At 49.6% G+C, this 13,141-nt stretch overlaps 1 protein-coding gene across 4 annotated transcripts in view; it reads right to left on the reverse strand.

Moving 5' to 3' along the window:
* CREBBP (CREB binding lysine acetyltransferase) overlaps positions 1-6,205 on the reverse strand; it is a 59,346-nt gene extending 53,141 nt beyond the window's left edge. For 2 of the 4 annotated variants that reach the window (XM_083711209.1, XM_083711207.1), the window contains exons 1-2: positions 5,895-6,097; positions 2,420-3,135 (exon numbers count right to left, since the gene is read on the reverse strand). In XM_083711209.1, coding sequence (XP_083567335.1) covers positions 2,420-3,135; positions 5,895-5,979 — 801 coding nt within the window. In that variant the 5' untranslated portion in view covers positions 5,980-6,097. Of the gene's footprint in view, positions 1-2,419; positions 3,136-5,894 lie in introns of all 4 variants that reach the window. The other 2 variants (XM_083711210.1, XM_083711208.1) reach the window with 2 other exon arrangements.
* Between the last annotated feature and the right edge of the window lie 6,936 nt (positions 6,206-13,141).

Here is a 13,141-nt window from a genome sequence, read left to right on the forward strand (position 1 = left end):
TGCAGTACATCACAGCAATGCAGTCAGGAGGATACTAGAGCACAGATCACTGTGACCCCAGACTATCCTTGCCTAGGGACAGTCCTGGCCAATGAACCACCTCAAAATGGAAAAAGGCCACCTGAATCTGTAAGTAACAATGTTGGATGCAGAAGCAGCCCCAGAATACATATTTTGTTAAAAGCAGCAAACCAGTGGGGAAAAAAATGTCACTGACTTCCATCTCAGAGACGACACAGCAGGATAACATGGTCAAAGCCACTGAGAGAATAAACAGGGTCACACTTCTCCCATTTCTCATTCATCATGGCAAGACTGTCTCAGGATCAAACCTAGCACTGAACCTGGATGAAAATGGACCCAGATAATCCACTACATCCAATGGCACTTGGAGTGAATCTCCGCCACCTTCTACAGCTCCTCATCCAAAAACAAGGTTTTCACAACTGGGCAATAGCTATTACAAGCTTCCAGGTCCAAAGGGAGAAAAGGTCTCATCTATACACACACACACACACACACACACACACACACACTCTTTTGCCCCACTAATTTTATCTCCTGAAGTCAAAACCTCACATTTTGCATGAAAAGCAAAAGGCAGTGAAGTCTGCTTTGCCATGGACAGATGGAAGAGCATGCAACTCCTCAAGGTAGGTGAGACCTCAGCGATTCACCGCAGACCCTCCAATTCTAATGCCTCTGAGCTGTGATCACCTGGAATTAGAATACAGAAACTCATACCTATTACATTTTCTGTACTTGACCCTCAGAAGTTTTGAGGCAGAGAAGAGATTAATTTTGGCTTCTGGGTTTTAAGTACAAATCAGTGTTGCAGATGTACATGTAACTATCTTTCAATTCTTCTGAAGACAAGGTATCCAGCACAGTAAAATATCTGTGATCCATAGCAGAAGCAGGGACCTTCATGCTTCTCTGCCTGGCCCTTGGGATCTCCCCAGGCCATCCTTCTCCTCCGCTGAGCCACATCTACCTCAAGTGCTTTTACTTTGTGCGTATAAAACCCTTTGTGAGGGTGAAATATACTCTACTGTGAAAAGATTGCATAGCCATTGCTCTGCCAACTTTTTTGCCTCTGGCCTCATCTACCACTGGCATGTACCCCCACAGCAGATCTTCTACAGGGGACTGCAGCCCTCAGGTTGAACAAGATTCCCCCATCCCTGCTCTACAGCCAGATGATGACAACGAATACGCACAGACTCTTCCCAATCCCACATTAGGAGACCTTAACATTGAATATTAATTTAAAGTAAGCTGAGGTGATGATATGACCCTCAGAACATTTCTGGGAGTTGGGTGCTCTTGCTTGTCTAGAGTACCTGACAAAATCCCCTTTATTCCACCCAGGTATACAAGTTTGCTTTCTGTTCAATTGTCTTCTTCCCTGCAACTGGTGGCAGCATTTAGTAGAGATGCTCAAGTCCCCCCCCCCAAAAAAAAATCCTTTCCTGAACAGCAATAGAATGAAGGGCTCCTTAACACTGAATATTTACAACACTGTAATACCTGAAAGTATTAAGAGCTGTATCCAAGGCTAGTACTACTCAGAGAAGACCCATTAAAACAATGGGCATGATTAACTTAAATCCATGAATTTTTAAAGGTCTATGCTGAGTAGAGCTTAGCTGGATACAACCCTAAGTGTGCAGTTCCAAGAAAAATGAGGTTTACCAGGTACAGCCAATCCTTGGCTCCCAAACACCCTCATTACTGTACGTTTCGGCTCCCGAACGCCGAAAACCCGGAAGTGTCAAACATAATCCATTCTGAGAGCCTATTTGGCTTCCGAAATGTTCGACAAGCGAAGCACGGTTTCGATTGGCTGCAGGAGCATCCTGCACTCAAGTAGAAGCTATGTCGGATGTTTGACTTCCAAAAAATGTTCCAATACTTTTGGAAGTCGAACGTCCAACGTAGCTTCGACTTGAGTGCAGGATGCTCCTGCAGCCAATCGAAACCGTGCTTTGCTTGTCAAACATCTCGGAAGCCAAATAGGCTCTCGGAATGGATTATGTTTGACAACTGAGGTTTGACTGTACCACAAAAGTGGCACCTGACTTATTTGGCAGCTGTCAACAACTGTTGCTTGTGAAAAACGGTGTTTGAGAAACAGTAACACAAGGGCACATATTTAAAAATAAGGTTATAGAGGCACACTTGCAAGATTTAACATTATCCTCCTCACTAAACACGAAGAATCAATACTTTAACTGGCCCAGCTAATTCCTTGACTGCTTATAACAATTCTGTCGTATTTATTCCTACAAGGATTCTGATAGCTGCACATGGGAGACCAGTTAGACCCAAGCCAGAAGCAAACACCTTCAACTTTAGCATCCATAAGATCAGTTCAAGAGACACTATAACAAAAATAACTGAAGTGAGTGCCACGTACTTTTGCCATGGCTCCTGCCTGGGCTGTGTTCAGGCCCGTATGACCTGTCATTTGAGGAGACACCTGTGTCAAGGTCTCTGCCAGCACACTGCTTGCATTTCCCTGCATGGTGGGGGTAGAATACTGCATCCCGGCACCTCGTCCTCTTCCAGCTGCTCCAAGGGATCCATTCATTACCTGCCCTTGCCCTTGCTGGGCCTGGTTCATTAACGTGTGGCCGCCAGAGTTACTATTGTGAAGACCTGGGTGAGCCTGGTTGAAGCCAGTGTTCATGCACATCGCAGCTCCTGCCTGGGAGGCTGCTGGGCTGCTGGCCACCATCCCCCCTTGTTTCTGGGCTTGGGAGTTCAAGGCCGGAGCAGCTGGGGTGCTAGGCCCAGAAGTGCTGGCGGCCTGCTTGGCCAGACTCGATACAGCAGCGTCCGCCTGGCCTAAGGGGTTCTTGCCCAGGACGCCCAGGCTGCTAATGGTGACGCCGCTCGGCTGCCCCTGGACTTGGTTATTCACTCCTGGCGTGGCGGCACTGCTGGAGTTCACGGCCCCAATTCCCGGGTTAAGAGAAGAGCCGCTGCCTCCCCTCAGAAGTTCAGAAAGTTGCTTGTGTTTGGAAGCTGCATCTTGAATAAGGTTCCCACTGCTGCTTAAGAGACTCAACTCTCCATTAGGGATCAGCTCATCCGGAAGATCATTTTCCAAGTCAAACAGGGGCTCAAAATCTGCAAGGTGAACAGAAGAGGTTGACGTAAGAGACAGAACATTCACACCCAGTTGCTTTGCTTCTTGATGCAGCTGCTCAGCAACCCTGCTCAAGACAAGTTCTGCTGTGTGCAACTATGCCTACATGTTACAGCTTCCCCCTTCAAATAACTGAGAGGCAGTTGCTAAAGAAAAGCGAAGCCCTTCTGTATTCTGATACTTTGCTGAGCAGCCAAACATGTTTTAAATTGTTCTATAAGGCACCATATGACTTAACTTTAGCATAACGCAAAAGTACCTTGTACGCAAGAAGCAAAATACCAGTAAATTAGGTCCATGCAGGAACAAGGGGGGAAATGTAACGTTGCCCTCTCAACTATCTCTACTCAAGTATGACTGGGAAGCAAAGTCTTTAAGCAAATAACAATCTGTCAAACCTTTTTCTCTCTTTTTAAATCTAGTTTCCATATGCATGAGGTTTATGAACTTTTTTCCACAGCAGAACTGCTTCAAGATAGTATTCAAATCAAATCAAATATTTTATGTTAGCCTTGAGAGAGACTGAGAGTGAGGACCTGTCAACACCTTAGTGCAGGCATCCCCAAACTCAGCCCTCCAGATGTTTTGGAACTACAACTCTCACCATCCCTAGCTCACAGGAACAGTGGTCAGGGATGATGGGAATTGTAGTCCCAAAACATCTGGAGGGCCAAGTTTGGGGATGCCTACCTTAGTGTCTAGAAGGAAGGGTGAGTTAAACGTGGAATGAACTAATGTACCTTCCACATCATAACAAAACAAAGAGCAATCAAGAATGAAGCAGCACACACAAATTTAGGAAAAACTAATCTGATGTTTATGCCAGTACTGTACATTGCCAATGGGAAAGTATGTTAGAAACAGATACTGCAGCACCCTTTCCATGTAGAAGCCTATTAGTAGTATCTCACCAAGCCATACTCAGCACCACTTTTGGCTTGAAGATCCACTTCAAAGCCTAGCTTCCAAGGACTGCACAAACTCAGTTTGAAAATAATGGCCACGTTCTCATGTAACACTAAGGCAGACCATGGCTTAGCACAAACACAAGGCTCCCAAAGAGGAGATCCCAGTCACTTTGCTCCTCCCGGGTCCTTTCAGCTCAGCCCAGCATGGCAGTGGCAACTATGCCAAGGTAGGGTTTAGCAGGTTGTCTGGACCCAGCACCGTAGTTAAGCTCTCTCTTCCCTAACCATGATTTATAGCTGAGGTTTTCTCTTTGCTGCAGAAGGTGTTCAAGGAAGAGAAAGCTTAATTATGATCCTGTTTTCAAACAACGTGCTAAGGCACACCTTGGCTTTGCTGCCAATGCTGCACGGGACTATAAAAGGGTCCAAGCTCCACTCAGGGAGCGAACATCTTTGCATAGTCCCAATAAGCCATAGTTTACTTTAGTTTAGTGTTACATGAGTACAGGACCAAACCATGGTGCAGCACTACATATGAACCAACTCCTTAACTGAGTTTGGGGTGTACAATGCATGCATATAGTTTCAGTACTAGGGTCTCAGAAATGTCACATTATTTCAATATGGTGTTAACTAGGTAAATATTTCTTTTTACATAATTTCAAGCCCAAATTATCCATTTAAAATATTAACATGGAACATTTTAGCCAATATTTCAAACAGTTTAAAAGCAATAAACAAGCAAACCAAAAATAAAGATACAAAGCCACCACCTGATGAGACAGTTTAAAATAGTCACAATAGTGAAAATGCTTTTAAACATCTGGATAAATAGAAAAATTTTTGCCCAGCACTTAAAAGAAAACCAAGTTGGCATCAGGTGTACCTCTCTAGGGAGGGCATTCCATAGCTGGGGCGCCACATTGCCAAGCAAGCTCTCTCCTTCATTGAGACAAAGTTCATTTCTGATGGAGGAGTTCCACTGAGTTAAATAGCTATTGGAATATAGTCCAAATTGTGGAAACATTGAATAATTTGAAAGCTAAATACTGCAAGAACAGGCATCTCATGAGTTGGCTACCCGTAGCACCTTGCATATCATCAGAGAAACCATCTACTGAAGCTCCTTCTACCACAACCCTGATGGCACATTTGGAGAGCCTGAGGCAACCCAGCATTCCATCCAAATGCCTGGAGGCCCAAAATGTATTCCAACACCAAGCCACCGTTTGTCCCGGGCCATAAGACCTAATGCTTAACGCTCAACCCTTGAAGTTGTGCAGCAGAATTGACATTAGGGCAACATTGTGCAGGCAGAAAACTTCCAAGGGACGAGGGATCAGGCTGTGGCAAAAGGATACAGTGTCGTTCAGCATCTTCCCGTGGCCACAATGTGACTTCCCATCAATGGGTAGCAGAAGGCTCAACATGGGGGAAAAGAAGCCGAGGGCCCCAGCATCCCCAAGCCCCACCATGCTTGGCCCTGGCGCACTTGGAGCCCGCAAGCCCTTCCCGGGGGGTGGGCGGAGAGCCCCCCTTGAAACCCCGCCTCCCTGGCATCCCCGAACCGAGGAGTCCATGTGCGCGGCTGCCAGGCGCACCTGCGCAGGATCCCCCGGGGCAGAGGCCGGGCAGCATCCGACTCCGCTTCCCGGGAGCTGGGGGCCAGGGAGGCGCAGCCTGTGTCTCCCCCCCCCACCCCCCTCGCCTCTAGCGGCGGCTCTTCCTGGCCCAACCCCAAGCGGGACCCGGAGGCTTCTCAGCGGCGGCCCCGCGTTCCGGCGGGCGAAGCAGGGGCAGCGGCGGAGGCGAGAGGCCGGCTCCGGGCTCACCTGCGGTGTCGGCGGCGGAGAAGCCGGGCGAGTTGAGCTTGGCCCGCTTGGCGTTGGGCGGCCCGTCCAGCAAGTTCTCCGCCATGGCCTGCAGCGGCGGCGGCGGCGGCGGCGGCTCCTCCTCGGCGTCCCCGTAGCGCTGGCGCTGCTGCTGCTGCCGCCCGGAGGCAGCGGCTCCCGGTCCTCGTCCTCTTCTTGGCGGCGGCGGCGGTCAGCGCTGGAGGGGCGCGGGGGGCGGAGGGGCCTCCGGCCGCCGCCACCGAGGCTGCTGCTGCTGCTGCTGCTGCTGCCCCCCCATGGCCGGCGGGCGGAGGGGAGGAGGAGGCAGGCAGGCAGGCAGGCAGGCAGGCCCGGCGCCCCTCCCCCGGCCCAGGAGGTGCCCGGATGGCGCCCGCCCGCCCGCCCGACCCCCGCTCCTCGCCCCTCCCAGCGGCGCGGCCTCGGCTCGGGCCCACGGGCGGGCGGGCGGGCGGCGCGGCCCACCAGGCCCCTGACCGGCAGGCAGGCAGGCAGGCGAGCGGGCGGCGGCGGCGGCGTCTCTGCCCGCCTTCCCGGCCCGGCGGGGTCTCGGCGAGGGCCGGCCTCGGGGTCCGGCGGCGGCGGCGGCGGCGGCGGCGTCGTCTCCCGCCTCGAGGTGCCCGTCGGCCCGCCCGCCGCCCGCCCGGCTGTCTGTCTCTCGGCCCGGCCCGGCCCGGCTCCCGCCCGCGACGCGCTCGGGCTCCGCGACAAGATGGCGGCTGTTGATTCCTCAATTAAAAAAAAAAGAGAAAAGTTTTTTCTCTTCTCTTTTCCAGAGACGGAGGGGCGGGGCGTGCGCGGTGGCGTCAGCGCGCCAGGACACGCCCCCAGCCCCGCCCAACGCCGTAAAGGCGCGAGCAGAGGCGCAGCAGCAGCAGCAGCAGCGGGAGGGAGACGCGCAAGAAGCAGCAGCAGCGGCCCCATAGCCACACCGCTGGTGACATAGCTGTCAACTTTTCCCTTTTCTTGCGAGGAATCCTACTCGGAATAAGGAAATTTCCCTTAAAAAAGGGGGAAAGTTGACAGCTCTGGTTGGTGAGGCTCCTTGGCCAACAAAAGACACCGGCCCAGGCTGGCGGAACTCTCTGCCACTGGAGGGGCAGCCAGGGCCAGATTTACATATAAGCTAAACAAGCTCTAGCTCACTCTCTTGGGGGCCCCCCAAAAAAATTAAAGTGAAAAAACCCTGGATGTACATTTCCAAAATATAAAATAAAAAATAAATACAGTGGTACCTTGGTTTGCAACCGCTTTGGATTACAACCATGTCCATCCCCAAAGTGTGTGTCCCTTTTTTGGATTACAACCCATTTTGGGGGAGACCCCATTGGCGAACGTGCAGCTTCGGTTACAACCTGTTTTGGTTTACAACCGGACCTCTGGAACAGATTATGGTTGTAAATCAAGGTACCAATGTAAAATAAAACCTACATACGGCAGGAGTGTGTTGTGTTGTGTAGGCTCCTGTGATGTAAGTCATGGGCCCCCCCTGCTAGCCTGCTCCCTCAAATATCCCTGGTTTGCTCCTTTCTATATATAGGGAGCCTACATTCTGCATGGACTGGTTGCATGGCAATGTGCGCAAATGGCTTGAGATACCTATTAGGTCCATAAATTACCAGATAGCATATATTCAACACAAAAAACAGCGTCAATTTGTTGTTGGCAAAGGACAGCTGGACATATAAGGGGCCCCCATTGCCTCCACCCCATTATCAATTCTCTTTGGCGATCCCTCGTAGCTGAGTGAGATGGTCTTCTGTGAACACTGTTTTAACAGTGAGTCCGTAAGTGACTGGAGGCCAATTCTGGATCCACACGTCCTTCCACAGTGGGGACGTTGGTTCCCGGGTGGGAGTTGATCACGGTGTGGATTTGCCGAGCATGTCTTTCTCTTAGCACGTTTCTCCCTTGCGTCCTGAGTTTGAGCATCTTCAAAGCCCAGGACACCTTTGGTCAAGGCTGTTCTCCAGCTGGAGCGCTCGCAGGCCAGTGTTTCCCCATTGTCAGTGTTTTGCTACATTTTTTCAGATTTGCCTTGAGAGAGTCAGTCCATCCATCGCAAGGCCCACCCGGGCAACAGGCAAAGACTGGGGCCTCGAAGGAGGAAAGAGAGCTGATGGTTGTGGCTATTGAGTGGAAGCTGTGGGGCGGCCAGAGGCATGAAGGTTAAGAACATCAGGGGAGTCTGCCATGTGGCCAGACCTCTTGAGCTCCTGGTGGCTGAGCAGATTCCCAGGGGAAGCAGAAAGTAGCCAGCAAGCCCCCCCCCCCCGTGACTTTGTTGGGCAAGGTGGGAGGCAGGGACCCCTTGGGACGCTCTCTGATGCAGTGGGCTGCCGAAGGTCATTGGACAAGGGGGTGAGCTCTAGGCGGAAGAAAATGCAGGCGTTTTTTAAAAAGGGAAGCAGTGGGCTTGAGCCTTGTGCAAACAAGGCTGTCTTTATCCAGGGGTTCAAGAGCTGCAGGGCACCCAGGCGCTGAATTCTGGGGTGCACAAAATGTATACCTACTGTATACCGGTCCCTCTTGATCGGCGGCAGTGAAAAGCAATGGAGCGAAAGTCCCCACTCCTATGTCGCTCTGTTACTCTGTAGCGTCAAATATTCCCGACAAGTCAGGAAACAAAAGCAGTTTTTTCCGCTGCATCGTTGTTATAGGTGAGCAATTTTCCTCCCCCCAAAAAAGCTCAACAACTTTGAGTTAACCCCCTCCAAATTTGGGGGCTCTGGGCGGATCTTTGCACCCTGGTGACGCATATGCTAAAGATGGCCCTGTGTGCAAATGGCTCAAAGATTTGCAGGAGAATTGGGCCAGTGACCTGAATTTGCAGTTTGAAGCTCCCAGCACCTGCCAACCTAGCAGTTCGAAAGCACACCAGTGCAAGTAGATAAATAGTCACCTTTGACTGGACTTAACTGTCCAGGGGTCCTTGACCTTGACCTCCTAACCTCACACTAACCTCACACTCCTTGACTGCTCTGCCATTTATGCTTACTAGTTCTACCCCTCTCTTGGTCACAGTACCCCAGCTGTCCTGCAAGCTGCTCCACTGTCCGGCAGGCTCCTCTGCTTATTATTTCAACACAAGAGGATATCCCATATTTTCCGCTCCATAAGACGCACCTGGCCATAAAACGCACCTAGTTTTTAGAGGAGGAAAACAAGAAAAAAATATTCTGAGCGAAACAGTGGATGTATGATTTTTGTGGTTCATGCTGTTGCCACAGACATGATATGTGATTTGACTGTGAGTTTCTCTCTTCATTGCTTGCTTTAGTATTCCTGTCTCCTCTCCTTGCAAGTTCACTGCCTTTACCTCCCCCCTCCCAGGCAGCCTCCTTTATCGCTAGAGTCCCTCATCTCCCTCCCAATCGCTTGCCGATCAGCTGCTCAGCGGCTTTGTTTCAACACCCCCTTCCCTCTTTCTAAAAAGAAAGAAAGAAAGAAAGAAAGAAAGAAAGAGCACGATCTGCTTTTTGCCCCTGGGCAATTCGGCTCCAGGGACTATGCATTCGCTCCATAAGATGCACAGACATTTCCTCTTACTTTTTAGGAGGAGAAAAAGTGTGTCTTATGGAGCGAAAAATACGGTAAATAAGAAATAAACTACATTTCAAGAGCTGAACATTCTCTTTGCAAACCCCTCTTCAAAACAGGGCATTGGAAAGAGCCGCACTTCATCGCAGCATTTCGGGGGCATTCAGCAATCTCTTTCTGCTCCCAGCCCCCTCTGACTTCTGCAGAGCAATATTTCCAGCGTAATGAACAACCAAGGAGCAAATCTCATCATCCTCAAGAGAAGCAGGGAATTAAAAAAATCAAACTGGTACATGGGGAATTCCACAAGGAAAAGGGTTGCCCTGAGGACCTCTTGTCCCCCCCCCCCTTTTTGAATAACTTTTTGTCGGTTTTATAAACAAGGATCATAGGGATAAGAAAGGACACAAATTAAGAGACCAAGTCTTCTTGTGTCGTTTGTGTAGCACAAAAACAGCGCGATAAATTTGCAGCAGCATCTGCAACACAAGGCTCATTCTTAGCGGTCAATGTGTGAGTTCTTGGTTGGTGAATTGGTTTAAACAAAACCAAAGGGGAAACAGGATAGAACAGAAATAACAGATAACATGCAGCATTGCACAGCTAAATGCCTAGTCAGGAACCCTTGCGGTTGTGCTTAGATTAAGTGTGAGTAATAGTCATTTTTCCTCTTAAGCTACCAGTGAATCAATATGAAGGCATATTATTATTATCAAAGGGAAGATAATAATTTATGTTGACATTTAAATTTAGATTCACTAGATTGACCAAAGGCTGAAGGGGGATTGTTCATTTTCTGGAATATTGGCATGTTGTGAAATTTAATAATAAAATAAAGCCATATTTCTTTATCTGTCCGTGTGTCAATCATAGGCTATTTGCTAATCTCTCAAGAAGGGCTGTTTCCCAAGTTGTTTTGTATCAATTGTCTATCATTGTCCCTGAAACGTCTTTCCAGAGTCTAGTTATGCTATTTCTCACCACCTGCAATGAATAGCTTATTAATGCTTTATTATGTAAATCCAGATTGTTGTCTGGAAATATACTTCATAAAGCTAAATTTGGGTTTATTTCCAATGGTAGTTTTCTTATTTTATTAATTTCTTGGAATATCAAATTCCAGAAAGGCTGGATTTTTGTACATTCCCACCGCATGTGGAGATAAGTACCCGGTGTGCAGCAGCCCTGCCAGCACTGACATAAAGCAATTAAACGTTGATAGAATTAAGACTGTATACGCATCTAAAATCTATTAAACCCATACCAATCTTTACAATAAAAGCAGCATTAAAAGGTTAGGCTGGCCTCGACCAAAGCCAGGGCCTTTTCGGCTGTGGCCCCAGTCTGGTGGAACGCTCTGTCTCAAGAGACCAGGGATCAAGAGACCAAGAGATCATGAAAAGCAGTCAGTCCCCCAAAGCCTGTTGGAACAAGAAGGTCTTTGTCTGCCATCGCAAGGACAGCAAGGAGGGAGCCAGTCTGGCTTCCCTAAGCAGGGAGTTCCAAAGTTGTCTGGGAGGAGCCACCACCAAGAAGGCCTTCTCCTGCCTCCCCACCAAGTGTGCCTTTAAGGGTGGCAGGACTGAGAGAATGGCCTCTCCCCAAGATCCCCAAACCCTCGAGGTTTAATAATAATATTTTATTTATATCCCGCCCTCCCCTGCCAGAACAGGGCTCAGGGCGGCTAACATCAAAATATATAATACATTAAGACATAAAATTTCGCAATCAACAGAAATACACATTAAAATCAGATTAAAATCAAAACAAGATCAGATGGGCTACCCGCAAATTATAACTATAACTATAGGGCAGGGGTCAGCAAGGTTTATCTTGCCTGGGCTGGATCGGTCCCACGGAGATCCCTCTGTGGGCCGGGTCGTGCATACACGCCTGTGATTTTTGGCACTGCGAAAGCGAGTGCCTGCGCTGCGCTGTTCCGGTTTAGCATAGCAAGCGAGCGGGCAGCTCAGTTTGGGGGTGGCTCGGGGGGCAGTCAAACCACCTCAGCGGGCCGCTTCTGGCCCATGGGCCTTAGGTTGCTGATCCCTATTGGGAACCTTCAGTACTTACCAGGCTCAGCTATTTGTATGAGCTGGTGAGAAGAGTTAGAGAGGCCCCTTATATGCAGGGTCTTGTAAAAGGAGAGGGGTCAGACTCTGCCTTGGCCAAAGACCTGGCGGAATAGCTCCGTCTTGCAGGCCCTGCAGAAAGATGCCAAGTCCAGCAGGGCCCTAGTCTCTTTTGACAGAGCGTTCCACCAGGCTGGGGCCACTGCCAAAAAGGCCCTGGCACTGGTCAAGGCCAGTCTAACCTCCTTCAGGCCCCAGACCTCCAATATGTTATTGTTTGCGGACCATAAGGTCCTCCGCAGGGCATACCAGGAGATGTGGTCCCAGGTCGTATAGGGCAGGGGTCAGCAAACTTTTTCAGCAGGGGGCTGGTCCACTGTCCCTCAGACCTTGTGGGGGGCCGGACTATATTTTAGGAGGGAAATGAACGAATCCCTAGGCCCCACAAATAACCCAGAGATGCATTTCCAATAAAAGCACACATTCTGCTCATGTAAAAACACGCTGATTCCCGGACCGTCTGCGGGCCGGATTTAGAAGGTGATTGGGTCGGATCCAGCCCCTGGGCCTTAGTTTGCCTACCCTTGGTATAGGGCTTTAAAGGTTAGAACCAGCACCTTAAACCTGACCCTGTACTCCACCAGGAGCCAGTGCAGCTCATATAGCACTGGATGAATGTGATCCCACAGCGATGACCCCATAAGGAGTCTCGCCGTGGCGTTCTGCACCCGCTGGAGTTTCTGGGTCAGCTTCAAGGGCAGCCCCGCGTAGAGCAAATTACAATAATTGAGCCTGGAGGTGACCATTGCATGGATCACAGTGGCGAAATCAGGGCAAGAAAGATAAGGAACCAGCTGCTTAACACGGTGCAGATGGAAAAATGCCGCCTTTGCCGTAGCTGTAACCTGCGCCTCCATAGAGAGGGAGGCGTCAAGGGTTACACCCAGACTCTTGACAGAAGGTGCTGGCACTAATTGAGCCCCCGCAAGGGATGGGAGTTTACCCCCCAAATAGAGATGGGAAGGCCTGGAGAAAACCCGGAAAAATTGGGGGGGACGACACCGGGTTTTTTCCCCACAGTTGTTTTTCCCCAGAAAAATTGGAAAAAAAAGTTTGATATAGTTTGAATATTCCACACACTCCCCCTCCCAATTTTTCCTGATAAAAATGGCTTTGGAAAAAGGGGGGGAAATCCTGTCCCCCCAATTTTTCCACCCCCCGGCCTTCTAGCACCCCCACTTGGGAGCTCCCAGGCAGGGGCTCTCATTGTACTCTTTCCGGCATCTGCTCAAAACATTTTCATTAGGGCAGCCCATCTGAACAGGTAGAAGCTGCATGCGACTTTAATCACCTTAGATACCTGCTTTTAACTGTGTTTTATCAATCATTTTAATGCTCTGTTGTATATTTTGGTAAACTGTTTAGAAGCTCTCTTACCATCATGCGGTTTATAACATGTAATAACAAATTTCAGTTTAAAAAACACACACACACTCCTTTCGAGAGCCAGTGTGGTGTAGTGGTTAAGAGCGGTAGTCTCGTAATCTGGAGAACTGGGTTCGCGTCTCCGCTCCTCCACCTGCAGCTGCTGGGTGACTATTCTTTGAAGTCTCTCAG

This window comes from Podarcis gaigeae (genome assembly GCF_964106915.1).
Source record: "Podarcis gaigeae genome assembly, chromosome: 14".
Classification (NCBI taxonomy): domain Eukaryota; kingdom Metazoa; phylum Chordata; class Lepidosauria; order Squamata; family Lacertidae; genus Podarcis; species Podarcis gaigeae.